The sequence below is a fragment of the Culex quinquefasciatus genome, chromosome 1 (genome assembly GCF_015732765.1).
Source record: "Culex quinquefasciatus strain JHB chromosome 1, VPISU_Cqui_1.0_pri_paternal, whole genome shotgun sequence".
Classification (NCBI taxonomy): Eukaryota; Metazoa; Arthropoda; class Insecta; order Diptera; family Culicidae; genus Culex; species Culex quinquefasciatus.
The window spans coordinates 43,969,639-43,985,714 of NC_051861.1; the positions used below are offsets into that span (position 1 = coordinate 43,969,639).

The window sequence follows — 16,076 nt, forward strand, 5'->3', positions numbered from 1 at the left end:
CCCAACTATAGTAGTTTATTTTGCAAATAAATTGATAAAAAAACACCTCAAAAACATACACTAGCTTTTAAACGTACATTGCGGTAAAATTTTACATAAAATACATTAAAACATAATTACTTTATTTCCATTTTATGCCTGCAGTTTTTGTGCTTTTTTTAAAGTGCGCAGTTTCTTTGTTCTGCGCACTGAGCAAAAATCCCACAGCTAATCGAAGTGTTCTACATATGATCTGACCCTGCTGTACAGAGCATTCAAATATCAATCGCAAAACACTTGAAATTGCGGTGATTGGCCATGAAATAATTTCAATAGCCAAACAGTTGAATATTAAATGGTGTTGAAAAATAATAGCACATACAAGCGATAAACAGGTTCTCGCTTGCTAGTCGTGCACGCTACCACTGCGCCGGCCGGCCAATTGTAAACGGGAGAATTTTTTGTGCTGCTGGTTCTAGCCTCGCTTCTAGCCATCGATAAAACTCGGGCTTAAATCAATCATTGAACACATTAAATTCAAGTGGAAAATCACGTTGACTTTGAAAATTGCTTGTTTTGTGTAGATCTTAAGATCAATTTCAAGTGTTTTCCTCATCACTTTGAATAGTTCAAGACAGTGGGACAAAATCATGAGCAAAACACTTGAAAAGTTTGAGCCTCCCGAATGAAAATAACCGGTTAAAAATACCAAAAAGTCAATCTCCCAAACAATTGCATGTGATAGTGATTTGGATTGATGTTTGTCGTGATCGGAGCTCTTGATGCCACAACTTTCGTTGGGTTTCAGATGGAAATAAAACGCGTCTTTCCGTGCCGAAACAAACTACAAGACTGATTTATTTCTCTCACACAAACGTTTAACAACTCTCTCTTTCTCTCACTACACGCTACTCGTATTTAGAACAAATTTCTTAATATTTATCCTTTCTAGCATACGAGCCTCTACTGTTACCCACTCTCAATCCCTACAATGTTCAAACACAAACCATCCAGATCTATCGAGAAATCAAAAGTGAGAGTGTGTGCAACATGGAGTTAAACTTTCTGTGCAGTTGCTGTGAAGGTTTCCTTGGCACTTCGAAAAGTTTAACTCCATGTTGCACGCACACACTTTCACTTTTAATTTCTCGATGATGTGGTTTTATTCAATCATTCATGTGTTTGGGCACTTGAATAAAAAGTGTGGCGTATTTTCAGTGTGGCTCCGTAACGAACAGCTGTTCCTTTGTGCTGGCGCCGTAATTGACAGCTCCCTTTTGTTCTGGTGCCGAAGTTGACAGCTTGTATCAAGTTCCCTACACATAAGCAAGTTGTGTTTACGAAAAAAAGTTGTGCATGCTTGAGCTAATAATATTAATCGAAAACAAGAAATAAAATATAAAAAGCCCCAAGAGATCGAACTTTCCGCTTTGATTTGCTATTTCTTGCTCACATTTCTTTAGAGTTACGTAGTTACTGCCTTTTACAAAATTTGTAAACAACCTCAACCTCGTTATTAGGTTTTACGCCAACTCGATTTAGAGGTTAGAAAGGAGTGCACTGTTTACAAGTTTACCATGTCAGATGACATGTTTATCATGTAAACAGTGCACACGAGCTGTCAAATGACGTCACGGCGTAATAAAGCAGAAAAGATCGGAACTTAACCTCAAAGGTAAATAAACCAAATCAAGAACCAAATGATCTTTTTTGGCAGGTGTCAGGTCGGGACTTTAAAATTAGAATTTTGTTCCGGTTGTTCCGTTTCGCATGGACACAGACACTTTCAGAAGCACGACAAGTACACGGCCACGGGAATGGCCAGGAACAGGCACCTACACGGCAAGGGACACGAAAACGTCCAGAAGTACGGGCACGAACACGGTCAGAAGTCCGGACAAGGACACGGACACTAATACGGGGGGGAAAAAAACTCGCGTTATGACGTTTCGCGCAATCGGAAGCAATACTGTTATATTATGTTAGTATGTTCTGAGTCATCCAAGGAATCCTTGGAGTTAAGATCGGTATTCAGCTGCTCTACAACTTTCCCGATACAGCTTCCTCAAAGCTGGTCTAAATTGTGATTTTAGAGCAAAAATTACGTTTTAGACCCAGATCAGCTGTCCAATGTCTAATGACGAGAAGTGTTTAATTACTTAATGTGAGGCCATTGTCGTGCCCCTCGATGAAATATATTTTTTTTAAGATTTTGCCACAAAAAATAAAACACATTTGCTTAATTTTATAACTTTTTATTTTTTACTATCACACAGTTGATACTTATGTTTGAACTTATTTCTCTTACATTTTAATTGTATTTTTTGCGCTGCTATCTTAACAGTTAAATAAATTAAAAAAAAAATCACAATGACGTTAATAAAAAAAGTCTATCAGGAAGGACGACTGAACCTGGATATTTGGGGTTTCCTCTTGTTTTCACCTAAATGCAAGGACTTTACTATTTTCTGAATTCTTCAATTTTAATGTTATTTTATAACACGGCTCTTCGCTAATGTATGTGTGTGTGGTATCTTCCAATCATGTGAATAATGGCGCTCATTTAAAGGGTGAAATTCATTTGTTATCTTCCACTTCCGTGAACAGAAGCAACGATTCACAGGTTGAAACATTGTAATGCCAAAGGAATTTTGAATTCCTTTCGTAACTTGTGGTTCCAGACTTGCCATAAATATTATTTGCTTCCAGCAGAAATGAAAAAAAAAACCCTTTCGATGGTAGACATGTTATGATTTTTATACAAATAAAAAAGCAGCTTTTTTTTTTCGTTCGCAACTAGATCAAACCTTCCGTAACAGCGTTTTTTGAGATTTTTGTTTTGTTTTGTTTTTTTTTTTTTGTGCGGCTTACAATTCTACAACATATGTAAACTGCAATAGAGCTATCTAAGCCCGATCTCACGCACACTAGCACACCATTTGTTTTGCTGGCTGGTACAAAATTTAACCTCACTTTTTTTCGTGTACGTACACGCAATACATGCGCACGTAGATAACTCTATTACACTTGGCTAAAGTGAGACAGAAAGTGGCCACACGCTAGGCATGTGACCACCGTTTGAATTGGTATTGCAGATGGCTTCCAGGTTACTTTTTGAACTAAGGAACTATCTATTTATCGTTTATTCACTGTAAGTTTTTTTTTTTAATTTTGTTGTTTCTCTATTCCATCTACCGAATTGGCTAAAAACATTACTATCAAGACAGTCACTTTTTTGTTTGTTTTAGTCTATTGATTATTATTTTGTTATTTGTTTCACTTTTAAATAAATTTTGAATTTGTTTTCCGAATAATTTAGAATTACGGAGAAGCAGTAGAAACAAAGATTTTCGTTGTAAAAGTTTACGATAACTTGAATTGCGAATAAGAGAAAAATAATAACATTCAAGACAATTACATTTTTACTTTTTTGGGTGAATTTTCACAAGTAGCACGATTAGGATTCTTGAAACTGTTCAAAAGATTTCAAAGAATTATCTGTAAATAATGATTATTTCTGCACGGATATCTGGCGCTGCCTTATGTTTTGCCCTGCTCTCAAGTCTGCCGCAAAGAAATGAGATCATGAGAACTGAATACTTTTTTTTGTCTGTGTTTTGTACGCCATTTACTATTTTTATTTCTTTTCCGAAATTTGCATGCATGCGATCTTTTGCTCTGCCAGCTGTTCTGTTAGTCGTTAGTCCTCGCAACAATACTCAACGTTACTTTTCATAGAAAAGTAAACGCAAACGTAATGCGGTGTGAAATAACACGTAAAGATTGTATCCTTTCATTGTTTTTTCGTGTGTGGTTTGTTTGAATGCAACTTGAGTATTCTTTACGTTTGGCCTACCGCTAGAGAGAATGAAAGGTCGAGTTGTGGCCGCCGTAGCGCTTAAGTTGACGCCGGTGGTACTACCGATGGCACAAATTCCGCGGCCAAAGGATTCAAGGTTGACTTCTCAACGTTGGCCTTCTGATCTTTAGTGACCTGCAGCGTGGACAGTGCACTGCAGAGTTCCTTGGCACTGCAATTTGTGAAAAAAAAAACAGAAGTTAATAAAAGGTTATCCAAGACAAATCCCCCTAAAACAAGCTCAAACCTCTCCGTTGCGTCCTCCTTGGGCTGGCCGTCCTGCTGCTGCTCTTGGGCGTCAATTTCGTCCTGCAGCATCGCCTCTATGCACTGCTCCATCAGCGCTTCCTCCTCGAGCCGTTGCATCTCCTGCTTGTCAAACTCCTCCTCGTTTTCCATCCACATGTACTCGGAAAAGTCCTCGTCGTAGTTTGGCCCGCCCGAGATGTCCTCGTTCGGCGGCGTGATGTAACCGTCCGGGTCCGAGTCGTAGCTGTCGCTGTAGTTGCCACCGTTGCCGCCAGCGTAACCGGAGCTGCTGCTGCCAATGTTGTGGTCGGGCATCTTCATTCTCATAGTTTGCCAAACAGAGCTGAAAAGGGTTGAATAAAGTTGATATTCCAAGTTTACAAGTTGATTTCAATGGAAAAAAAAATTACAAGGTATGATGCGTCTCCTTCGAATTGTCAGCGTTAAATTTATTTCATGGAGACGCATTGTGTTATTATTACAGACACTCCACGGAATAACTAAAATTTTGAAATTCGTAGACTGAAAAGATTTATGTAAGTCAATCATTGTACTAGACTATAAAAAGAGATGGATTTCCGTGCAAAGGGCACTATTGCTCTTTTAAGGGGTAAATTGCTAAAATGTCAAATTGATCCAAAATTTCGTGATTTGAACGAGCACGCAGCTTATAGGAAGCATTACTATATCTGCGTTTACTGATATCCGAGAAGCCGCAGTTATTTTGATAATACACATTGTCACCAAATCCAGAGTTTTAATTGAAAAGGTGGATCTGTTTCGCAAAAAGTTTCACGGATCGTTCTGTACATTAGGCGGTCGAATCCCAATGGCCAAAATGTGAGCCAAATCCATCGGCCTAGGGATCCTGCAGGGGAGAGTCACCGGGGACACTTGATCCCAAGCCTGTATCTCATCAACATGTGGGTTAAAAAATTAGCTTTGTTCTAGAAAGTTGTGCAAATTTGTCTCAAACTTATAGTAGAAAACGAAAAATAAAAAAGGTTTAGATTGAGTTACACACATTTTTCTTAAAGATGATGCAAATAAACCTCCAAGAGATTTTGTTTTGTTTTAATATGTATAAAAAACAATCAATCTATAAAAAAAAATTATACGCGAATTGTTTAATATACTTATCAACTCCAAAACCAAGTCCAAAACCCATACGCCTTTGACGTTGATTGGCTGGGGTTTCGTACATAGTTTCCATTAGTATAATGTACATAACTTACCGCAGTTTGAGCCATTTTTCAAATGTTTTGTAAACAAAAATTATCAGTTTTTGTAAGCAACAGCGACAAAAACAAATTGTTGGGTATTAAACTTTCAATCAAAGTAGGTATCTTTGAAGGTGAAAATTTCAGCGAAATTACTATTTTTTGTGATATCTGGAGTTTTTTTTTGAAAAGGACCAATAAACCAAATTTTCAGTTTTTGGTTTTTGGGTGTTTTTTAATACCCCTGACTTAAGGCGGTTCTAAAAACACCCAAAAAGCAAAAACTGGAAATTTGGTTTATTGGACCTTTAAAAAAAAAAAAAACTCCAGATATTCGTTTTGGAACACAAAGTTTATTTTTGTGTTTTAAAAAGGTCCAATATTATTTTTTTTGCTTTTTGGGTGTTTTCGAACCGGCTAGAGTTAGAGTATACAAAAACAGCCAAAAAGCCATAAAGGAAAATTTTGGCTGCTGGCCTTTTTTAATAAAAAAATACAGATTTACGGGTTTCACGATATTTCATGACTGGATGAAACAAATAAGTAGAGTGAAGAGTCTGATTTCGTTGAACATTGGAGTTATCTTGTTGAAAATTTGCTTAAAAAAACTCGTCAACAATATTTTTTTCCTTAATGAATCTACTTACTTTTCCTGGCATATGCTAAGGGACCATCCATGAACCACGTGAACACTTTTTTGGAATTCTCAACCCCCCCATCGTGGACAATTTCCATACAAAAATAACCTTTTTTGTATGGAGAATGGACGAATCCCCACGTTTCTTTCCTCTGGATTCAGAAATGTATTGTGGTTTGAACATTCGAATCATCTTTGCGGTAAACTTTATGCAGTTGGCCTGGCCACTTTAACGTTTTGTGATGTTTCAATGCAATCTGTTGCAATGGGGCACTGCAAAAGTTAATAATGACAAGAGGATGCTAGGCGTTAATCAAACTAAGGTATTGTCCAGGACGCCCTCGAAAGACTGGCTGCGTTAGGGTTATATTAGATTAGATTAGGTTAGATTAGATGGGATTAGATTTGATTAGATTTTGGAATAATTTGAAAAAAAGTAATAAATAATTTAAATAATCCATACATGTTCGACTACACTGCCTATGTTCGCATAAATGTCCCATATGCAAAAACAGCAAGCTGAGAAAAACTCATTTGAAGTTTGTACCACACATAATGATTTCTAGAACAAAGTACACACTGGATGTTTTAGGCTCTTTTGAAAGAGCACACGATTTTGAACCAATAACTCAAAAGCGATGAAAATGCATATGGGACATTTATGCGATCAGGGGCAGTACAACACAATTAAAAGATTTTATAAATCACAAAAAAATCTAGATTTTGAAAGTCGATTCAAGTCGAACTACTGATTTTTCGTTATCCGAAGAAACCAAGTGCCTTCATTGAAAATTCCGTTCTTAGAATGAATTCTTGGAGCTCGAAATTTGAGCATTGATTTTTGTTCGAAAATGAGCTAACGTTTAATTTTGTCGATAAAAAAAATCTGCAGTTATCATCATCAACTTTTAAAATGTTGTGCTATATGTTATTTGTCAAACCTTAAATCGAAATATGAAATTTGAAAAGAAAGAAATTAAATTATTCAACCGTCTGTTAAATTCTATCATTTCAGTTCGCATGCGTCATAGCATCACGTTTTCTCACCACACTCTCTAGCCACCTCTAGCTTACGCCATGAACCAGGAAATGGGAAGTCAGCCAAGTTCAAACCGATGTTATGCTACTGCCGAGCTGACGTAGGGCTCTAGACCCATGCTGAATAGTGACCAGTGCGTCCTAACCCGTTCACTTCGGTCCACATTACCAATTCCTCGCCACCGCATTACATTTTTTTTCTAGGCCAGATCAAAATAGAGCATTGCACTATCCGAAGAACGAACGAACGCGCGAACGTGCAGGCAAGGGCACTTCATCATTCCGCAATAGCACAATAAAAATTAAATATAAATGTTTGACGCCAAAAGTTGGGGTTTTCGTCATATTTTTATAATGGTAAACATTTTTGACACCTTGGTTTACTGTTTACACGCAAAAAAATCAGTACGCAAAACGTGAACAGTGTTCATGAACTTGGGAACAACGAAGCGTTCACGTTTTTGCAAAGTGATTTTTCTTAGGGCGCCCGACCGAATCAGAAGTTACCATACAATTCAAAAAGATTTTTATATTAGATAATTTCAAAGTCAGCAAAGCCTCATTAGTTTGAATCTTTTCAACCTGTATCCGGTAGTTTGACAAATCTGAACTGCAAAGTGGAGAACTACAAATGCCATCGACATTTTTTTTCTGTGCAATGAAGAATGAACAAAATCTATACGTAAAACAAGTGTTGTTGAAGAATCGAGTCAAAAACGAACGAAGCTTTGGACCGTGTGTGTTTGTGAGTGGGCAAACACAAATAATAATAAAAATAAACATGCGAAAGGCAGGTAAGACGTGAGCGCCGATGATCGAGGCTACTCGGCTACTTTGCGGCGACTTTAGTTGAAGGACTTGGCTTGAAACAGAGGAAACTTGCCGAACGACGTCGGTCATTCATGCATTTATGTCTGTATGGACGGAATATTTATTTACGTTCGTGTGTGTCCTTCTCTGGACTGGAAATGCAAATAAGTGAAATCTACCGTGCAAAGATAGGATCCTAAACAAATAAGTTTTAATCCAAAGTCGCGTTGTAATATAATTTATTATATGGAAAATAAGAAGTTTGAACCCCATCGTTGACCTTTTTTTGTAACGAAATCTGCTACGCATTAACGAAATCATGATGGACAAAGTTTTCCTCACTTGAGTGAATGGCCTCTAAGAGGCCATTTTAGCCTACCTGACGTTCAAAGCTGGATCGCACACACACAAAACTTTAATTTCACAAAGTTACCGAAAAATAAAATGTTGCACAACAAATTTTGCCTAAAACACTGCACAATTTGGAAATGTCCGAGAGTTTGAAAAGTTTTCAAAACGAAAGAAAAGTCAACTTACTCGTATGCCTGCTTTGTTTTTTTTTTCTTTGCACAATATAGACACGATCACACACAAACACACAGAGAGACACACACACGGAAAGAAACTTGGGTAATATTTGGAACGCAACGACGACGGACCGACGACGACTACCGAACTGAACGACTAGGTATCTGTTATTGCAGATGGCGGCGGCTGAGACTGGGTAGCGAGTGCATTATAAAAACCGTCGGGTTTATTTTTATTTTGGCACTTGCAAACGTCATGCCCCGGCACTGTCAGTAGTTGTGACATGCGCCGTCAGTGAGCTAAACAGTCCCTTTTGTGTTGTTTCCAGGCGTAACTCGACGTTCACTGGTGAACTGAACGCACTGGGTAAGAATTTAGGATTTTCTTTAAAAATAATAATTAATTAAAGTTATTATTGCACTTGAAAAAAATCTATGATCTCACAAGTGCTCACAAGTGGATACAAGGTGGACTGACTAGGGCGCCAAATAGCCTCGCAATTAGATCTTTGAGTGGAGATGCTCTAAGCCTCTGTGCAAAAATAGAAACGCGATATGTTAATGGAGCACCCGCAGTCAAGCAGTTTTTGACAGTTCGCTCCATAAGAAATACATTGTAGAAAAAAGCAAAAACTGCTTGAATGGAAGTGCTCCATTGATAATCGAAATTAAAAGTTGAACATTTATTTTTTTTATTTTGCATACCAAAAAATAGTATTTGTGCAGTTGTGCTGTTTTTTTTTCTTTCCGAAAAAGTTATAAAACATCAAATTTATTTTTAGAATCTAACTTTTGAGAGTATTTATATGAGATTATCATTTTACGTGAGGCAGCAGGCTTAGTCGAATGGTTACGCTTTCCGCTTTGTAAGCGGATGATCATGGGTTCGATTCCAACTTCCATCGGATGTAGGGATGCGAGTTTTGGCCGGATATATGTATTCGTTATCCGGATATCCGGATATCCGAATCCGGATAGATGATCCGGATAATTTCCGAATCCACGGATATCCGAATAATTATTCGTAATTATCCGTTATCCGGATATTTATTTCATCTAAACAAAAAAATCGAGAAAAATAATAAGGCAAGGGTCTTATAAAAGACTTCAAATAACAGCACCTCGCCGAAAAAGATGATTGAATTCATTTTATTTTTCCAAAAATGTACAAAAATGTAAATTCATTAACGCACGGCTTGTCTAAAAGTTATTTTTATAAAACTTGAATGAACCTCGCTAATTCACACTGGAGCTTGGTGGGGAAACTGTTTCGAGTCAGAGAAACTGTTTTTCAAAATCTTCTATCGGTAAAATTTTTGAAGTTTTTATTTATTAAATAAAAGCTTGAATAAAATCTCGAAAAAGTATCAAAATTCGCTTTAATTTAAAATGTTTTTGTTGTTATTCCATCAAAACATCAGTTTCGAGTTCCCTAAATATGCCGTTAATATCCTACACCATGGAAATTTATTTTTCTCGGTTGTCAATTTCGAAAACAGCAACTTTTTTGGAAAACTAATTTTATTATTGTTTATCAAAACTGTTTGCATAGATTTGTAGCAATTATCATTTGGAATAAATTTACAGAACAAAGGTTACCATAACATCGAAGCTCAAGAAAGTTTTAACAATTTCTATGTACAAAAAGTTGCAAATTTTTAAAATTCTCTAATATTTTTTGCAATTGTCTGTTCTTAAGCTCTAAAAAATCGAAAAAAAAACACAAAATCTAAAAATGATTTATTTTGTTCTCGGTGAAAAAAATACCCTATCTTCAAAAAGTGCATTATATTTGGGTAATTCTCTACCAACTCACACGAAATCGGGAAAAGTTGCCCCGACCCCTCTTCGATTTGCGTGAAACTTTGTCCTAAGGGGTAACTTTTGTCCCTGATCACGAATCCGAGGTCCATTTTTTGATATCTCGTGACGGAGGGGCGGTACGACCCCTTTAATTTTTGAACATGCGCAAAAAGAGGTGTTTTTCAATAATTTGCAGCCTGAAACGGTGATGAGATAGAAATTTGGTGTCAAAGGGACTTTAATGTAAAATTAGACGCCCGATTTGATGGCGTACTCAGAATTCCGAAAAAAACGTATTTTTCATCGAAAAAAACACTAAAAAAGTTTTAAAAATTCTCCCATTTTCCGTTACTCGACTGTAAAAAAATTTGGAACATGTCATTTTATGGGAAATTTAATGTACTTTTCGAATCTACATTGACCCAGAAGGGTCATTTTTTCATTTAGAACAAAATTTTTCATTTTAAAATTTCGTGTTTTTTCTAACTTTGCAGGGTTATTTTTTAGAGTGTAACAATGTTCTACAAAATTTTAGAGCAGACAATTACAAAAAATTTGATATATAGACAAAAGGGGTTTGCTTATAAACATCACGAGTTATTGCGATTTTACGAAAAAAAGTTTTGAAAAAGTTACTTTTTGCGTTTCTCTTTGTTTCGTCGTCCGTGTCTGTCGCGGGTGACCATGAACGGCCATGATCGATGACGACCAACTTTTTCAAAACTTTTTTTCGTAAAATCACGATAACTCGTGATGTTTATTAGCAAACCCCTTATGTCTTTATATCAAAATTTTTGTAATTGTCTGCTCTACAACTTTGTGGAACATTGTTACACTCTAAAAAATAACCCTGCAAGGTTAGAAAAAACACGAAATTTTAAAATGAAAATTTTTGTTCTAAATGAAAAAATTACCCTTCTGGGTCAATGTAGATTCGAAAAGCACATTAAATTTCCCATAAAATGACATGTTCCAAAATTTTTTACAGTCGAGTAACGGAAAATGGGAGAATTTTTAAAACTTTTTTAGTGTTTTTTCGATGAAAGATACGTTTTTTCGGAATTCTGAGTATGCCATCAAATCAGGCGTCTAATTTTACATTAAAGCCCTTTGACACCAAATTTCTATCATCAAGACAAAAGTTACCCCTTAGGACAAAGTTTCACGCAAATCGAAGAGGGGTAGGGGCAACTGCTGTGTGAGTTGGCGAAGAATTACCCATTTCCCATAAAATATAATGTCCCAATTTTTTTTACAGTACGGAAGAGTTTTTAAAACTTTTTTTGTGTTTTTTGATGATTCGTGATCACTAGGCCGTCCCAAAAAAATTAAAAGTTGTCAAATCTTCGGTGCTCACCCCTAGAATGATAGATTAGGATGTCAGGAACAATGTTTTCATACAACAAAAAATTCCCAAAAATGGTTTACAACTTGCGCGCGGAGCTTGAATGAAGTATTTTTCAGAAATGCGCGTAACAATCATACTAAAGTCATTCAAATTTGGTCGCCTTGGGCTTCAAGTGATAGTTTAATGTCCCCTGAACAAATTCCTGTATAGACATAGTCCATAAAAGCTTGTGTTTGGGCATGGCAGGGCGTTTTAGGGAAAAAATTGTATTTTTTAGACAAAAAATATCAAAAATCACTCCCCAAAACCAGCCAAAAAATGCTGCAGCCAAAACTAATGCATTCAGCTTATAGTAAACTTTACGGAGATCATTTTGCTTTTTTTAACATTAAATTTATGTCCACGCAAAGCCGAGATATTTGCATTTTAGTGAATAAAAAGTGACGAATTTTCAAAATTCTTGGTATATAAGCGTTTTTAGCATAAAACATTGGCTACTATGATTACAAATGAGAAGGCATATATTTTGGATATATTTATTTTGTTCGCTCAAAAACAATATTTGTAAAAGTTTCCCCTTAGGACACAGTTTTACGCAAATCAAAGAGGGGTCGGGGAACTGCTGTGTGAAAAAAGCTTCATCATCCCGTTACGAGAATCGAACTCATCACCTTCTGCTTACAAGGCGAAACTCGTAACCCTACGGCCACGGTAGCTCGGCAGTTGGCGAAGAACGACCACCAAAATCATTAAAAATTTCCACAACTATTAAATTTTGTTGAAAATATCCGGATAGTACGGATAGTGCGGCTAATTATTCAGATATTCTGGGATCCGGATAACGGATATCCGCACGGATCATTATCCGGATATTCAGATATCCGGATATGCGGATAGCCGCATCCCTAATCGGATGGGGAAGTAAAACGTCGGTCCCGGCCTTGGTTGTTGTTAGGCCGTTAAGTCATTAGTACAACAATACAACAAACCAAGCCTGCTCCGGTGGAATCGCTGGCGGCGGTTGGACTCGCAATCCAAAGGTCGTCAGGTTGAACCCCCGCAGGTGGGCTGACTAGGGTGCCAAATTGCCTCGCAATTAGGTCTTTGAGTGGAGATGCTTTAAGTCTCTGTGCAAAAATAGAATCGCGATATATTAATTGATAATCGAAACTAAAAGCTCAGTATTTTTTATTTATTTTTTATACCAAAATAATTGTTGTGCAGTTGAGCTGTTTTTTTCTTTCCGATAAAGTTGTAAAACATCAAATTAAATTTCAGCATCTAACTTTTGAGTTGAAATATAAAAGGGCAGAAGTCTTTTGTCAGGAGCAAGTTGGCACCATACTTATCATTGAGAAAGTTTTATTGCATTTTATGAACTCAAAACTAGACCTAAACCCTGTTCTATCAGAAAAAATGTTGAAAAATTGTTGAAAAATCAGAATTATAAAAACCCAAACAAAAACTGATTTTTATACAAATTTGCACACATTGTTAACTCAACTTATCACTTTTAAGATTCTAAAAAAAACTGTATTTCCGACACATTGAACAATTTCCACTGGATGTTCAAAACAACAAAATAATCAAAAATGGGTCATAATATTGCCAATATTTTATTTTGATTTTTTTTTTATTTTGATTGATTTTATTTTGATGGATTGACCTAAGACTAAAGACTAAAACTAATGACTTGAAATAAAATTGGCAAGCGCCTTATTTAGGCCAAAACATGCTTTGGAAAAAAGACAAAAGTATATCTTATCGAGGTTTGAAAAATATTTGCAACGGCCTAAATTAAAGATAATTTAAAATGTGAAATTATATGCTAAAGAGCAACATCTAAAATAAAATCAATGTTTACTGGTGCAAACGATCGATCCCATCCATCTGGCCAACCAACGGCTTTCTTGTCGCGTCCGACCGGGTCCACTTTCAACGGTATCATCTCAATCCATAAATAATGCGACCAACTATCGACCGGAAATGGTCTTGGACGCAACAAATGGGCATTTGTGATGTAATAAAAACAAAGTAAAATATTTAATTTTCGATTTAGTGAAACGTTCCTTGGTCATTCAAGTCGAAATGTGGGTTATTTAGGACTTTTCACGGTAAAAATAAACCAAGACCAAGACAGGGTGCGATAGAATCACCGGCCATTGATGGATTTGGAGGGATACGGTGAAATGGGTGTCAGTTTCCCGGAAGTGGCATTTTAATAGATAGCAAGGTGATCAACCCGCTGGTATGATGTTTGTTTTTCAACCCTTGCTTTATGATTGGTGTCAGTTCTCTAGAATTTTGGAAGTTGTATCACCTTGGATTCCCAGAAAAGTATTTTAGTTTTGCTTTCTCAAACATGTCGTGTTTTTTTTTCAATTTTCTAGAAATGCCAATTTTAGGTTTTAATAAATCAATTAAGGAATACACAAAAACGCAATATTTTTGAAAATTGTCAAGCATTTACGAAGTGGTAGACTCTAAAACATTACTCAATATCGCAAATAGCTTGGATGTAAGTTTTTTTTCTAAAATGCTGTTATTTTACTGAATGGAGACGCATGATACTTTAAAAAATAGTGGGAAACAAAAAATACATTCAAAATTGTGTGTTCTTGATAAGTCACGTTTTTAGTTTTCAAAGTTATCTCCTTGTTGTTTTGTTACTATACATTTGAACTTTATCTCGCGTGTCACATTTTCTAGAATTGACGTTAAAGCTCATTGTAAATCGTTAAATCATAAAAAAACTAAAATGACGCACAGTCGCACGCAATGGTTGCCACATACACACGCACAATCGCATGATTTTATCATCTGATCCACGCCATCGGATTGATTGACTTCGATGTTTGAAAATGCAAACACACGCCGACAAACTGTCCCACCAGCAGCCCACTTCATTCGATTCGGAAAACGAACGAGGGTCGAGAGGACTAAACAAAGAATCGATCAACTAACGAGAGAGCAAATAAATCATTTTTCGCTCATATTCTGCGACCTCCACTAAGAAATATGGGGGAAAACGTCGTCGTTAGTGTGTTGTTGTAACTGAGAAATGTTTAGAATGACGAGAGTGAGAATTTCAGGAGTTTTTCCTTCGGAGAGAGAAGACCGAATTTATTCGTTGGTGTAGAAGTAATGATCCTATTTTGGACCTTTAAAAACTATTTTACTTTTCAATTATTTGAAAATCGAAAAAAAAAAAACAATAACCATTTTTAGAAGCAAAAAAAAAAACAGCAAAAATCCTTATTCTTTTATGATTCAGTAAAATTTGAAATTTCTAAGAAGAAACTTTTAACGTTTTTTTGTGGGTTTCAATCAAAACTCGAACACAATCCCTATCCACTACCAAGTGCCATATTCGGCTATTATTATAGTGCTGTTTATAGCTGCCAGCTGCCGGTTTTTTTTTGTGCGAAACAAAGTATATGTACAACATTCACAAAACGGCGAATCGCTCGTCGGAAAATTATTACCCCGCGAGGACGGTTCAGTCGGGAGCAGGCCAGCAACGGAGCTAAGGAAAACTGTCTCGCCGCGTCTGCCAAACAGCTATCGGGAAGAGTGAGTATTGTGGTGTAAATTTACGTTACTTTTTCGGGATGGATAAGACTTTTTCATTACTGTAAGAACTAGTGCGTGAAGTGATAGTGGATTGTGCTAGTTTTCGTACTATTTTTAGGAGTGATTAAACGTAATTTGAAGGTAATGTTGTAATTTTTAAACTCAAGAAAAGAGCTATTTAAAAAAAATACTTGGTTTCGTTCCTTTTTTGACCAGAACTGCTTCAATGATTGCTTCACAAGAATTTCGTGGGTAAAGAACAGAAAACTTTTTGTTTATCTATTTTCATATGACTTTACAGATTTTTTTTTCTTCATTTATGTTTAAATTTGTATCGTTTTTAAAATAAAATAGCAAACATATTTTTTTATTTAACACGGTTCACAAGCCCTTTTTCAAATCGTCAAAAACTCAGTTATATTTTCTATAAATCAAATAATTGTTTTGTCACGCATGACATTGTTACTCAGTATTAGTTTATGGTGTGTAGCTTTGACTTCAATACTTATCGTTTTAAATGTAGAAATTTGTCTGAATATTCTGCTTATCTGCCGTTTTACGGCGATATGATGTATACGCCATCGAGGTGATTTTGCTGTAGACACGATTTTCTGTTTTTGTTCATTTTTTCAATTTAAAATGACTAATTCAAGGTCTGCTCTGTAGAAACTGTTAAAAAGTACAATGAAAATGTGGCCCCTACAAAATTTCTTGTTTTTTCCTATTCTCTACGATTTTAAACCACAAACATCATTTGGCCGAAAAAATAGCAATAAAAAATCACTACTTTTACTTCCCAATGATGTATGTATACATTGCTTGATCAAAGCTGGCTACTAGGCTGGCTATATTTTTGTGCCAGCTATTTTTACAGCTGAGCGGATCCCTTAATGCATTGTCCACGTGGATACTTTAAGGGGGGGGGGGGTATTAGGGAGCGTTCTTTTATTACGTAACAAAGTTGGGGGGAGGGGGGGGTTGGAGGCCGTGTTACGCTCCATACAAAATTTTTAAAATTTGTATGGAAATTTTG

General features: G+C 36.2%; 2 protein-coding genes across 4 annotated transcripts in view; one reads left to right on the plus strand and one right to left on the minus strand.

Moving 5' to 3' along the window:
* Positions 1-2,218: 2,218 nt before the first annotated feature.
* LOC6033687 (polyadenylate-binding protein-interacting protein 2) lies at positions 2,219-8,524 on the minus strand. Of its 2 annotated transcripts, XM_038250016.1 has the most exons (4): positions 8,330-8,524; positions 8,172-8,265; positions 4,086-4,430; positions 2,219-4,010 (listed from the first exon to the last, which is right to left on the minus strand). In XM_038250016.1, the coding sequence occupies exons 3-4, from the start codon at positions 4,412-4,414 to the stop codon at positions 3,878-3,880; spliced, it is 462 nt and encodes a 153-aa protein (XP_038105944.1). In that variant the 5' UTR covers positions 4,415-4,430; positions 8,172-8,265; positions 8,330-8,524; the 3' UTR covers positions 2,219-3,877. The 2 variants fall into 2 exon arrangements, with proteins under 2 accessions (XP_038105944.1, XP_038105943.1); XM_038250015.1 differs by lacking the exon at positions 8,172-8,265 and having other exon boundaries at positions 8,330-8,522.
* Positions 8,525-14,966: 6,442 nt separating this feature from the next.
* The window catches only part of LOC6033686 (multiple epidermal growth factor-like domains protein 6), a 33,044-nt gene continuing 31,934 nt past the window's right edge, over positions 14,967-16,076 (plus strand). Inside the window, exon 1 of one of the 2 annotated variants that reach the window (XM_038267087.1) lies at positions 14,967-15,043. The gene's annotated coding sequence lies outside the window, so the exon portion shown is untranslated. The other variant, XM_038267088.1, reaches the window with a different exon arrangement.

What these genes read in the sequence shown, in the direction of transcription:
- LOC6033687 (XM_038250016.1), bottom strand. Translation starts at nt 4,414, where the DNA reads ATGAGAATGAAGATGCCCGACCACAACATTGGCAGCAGCAGCTCCGGT. An exon ending in AAGGAGGACGCAACGGAGAG is followed by an intron (nt 4,011 to 4,085) that starts GTTTGAGCTTGT and finishes CACAAATTGCAG; the next exon opens with TGCCAAGGAACTCTGCAGTG.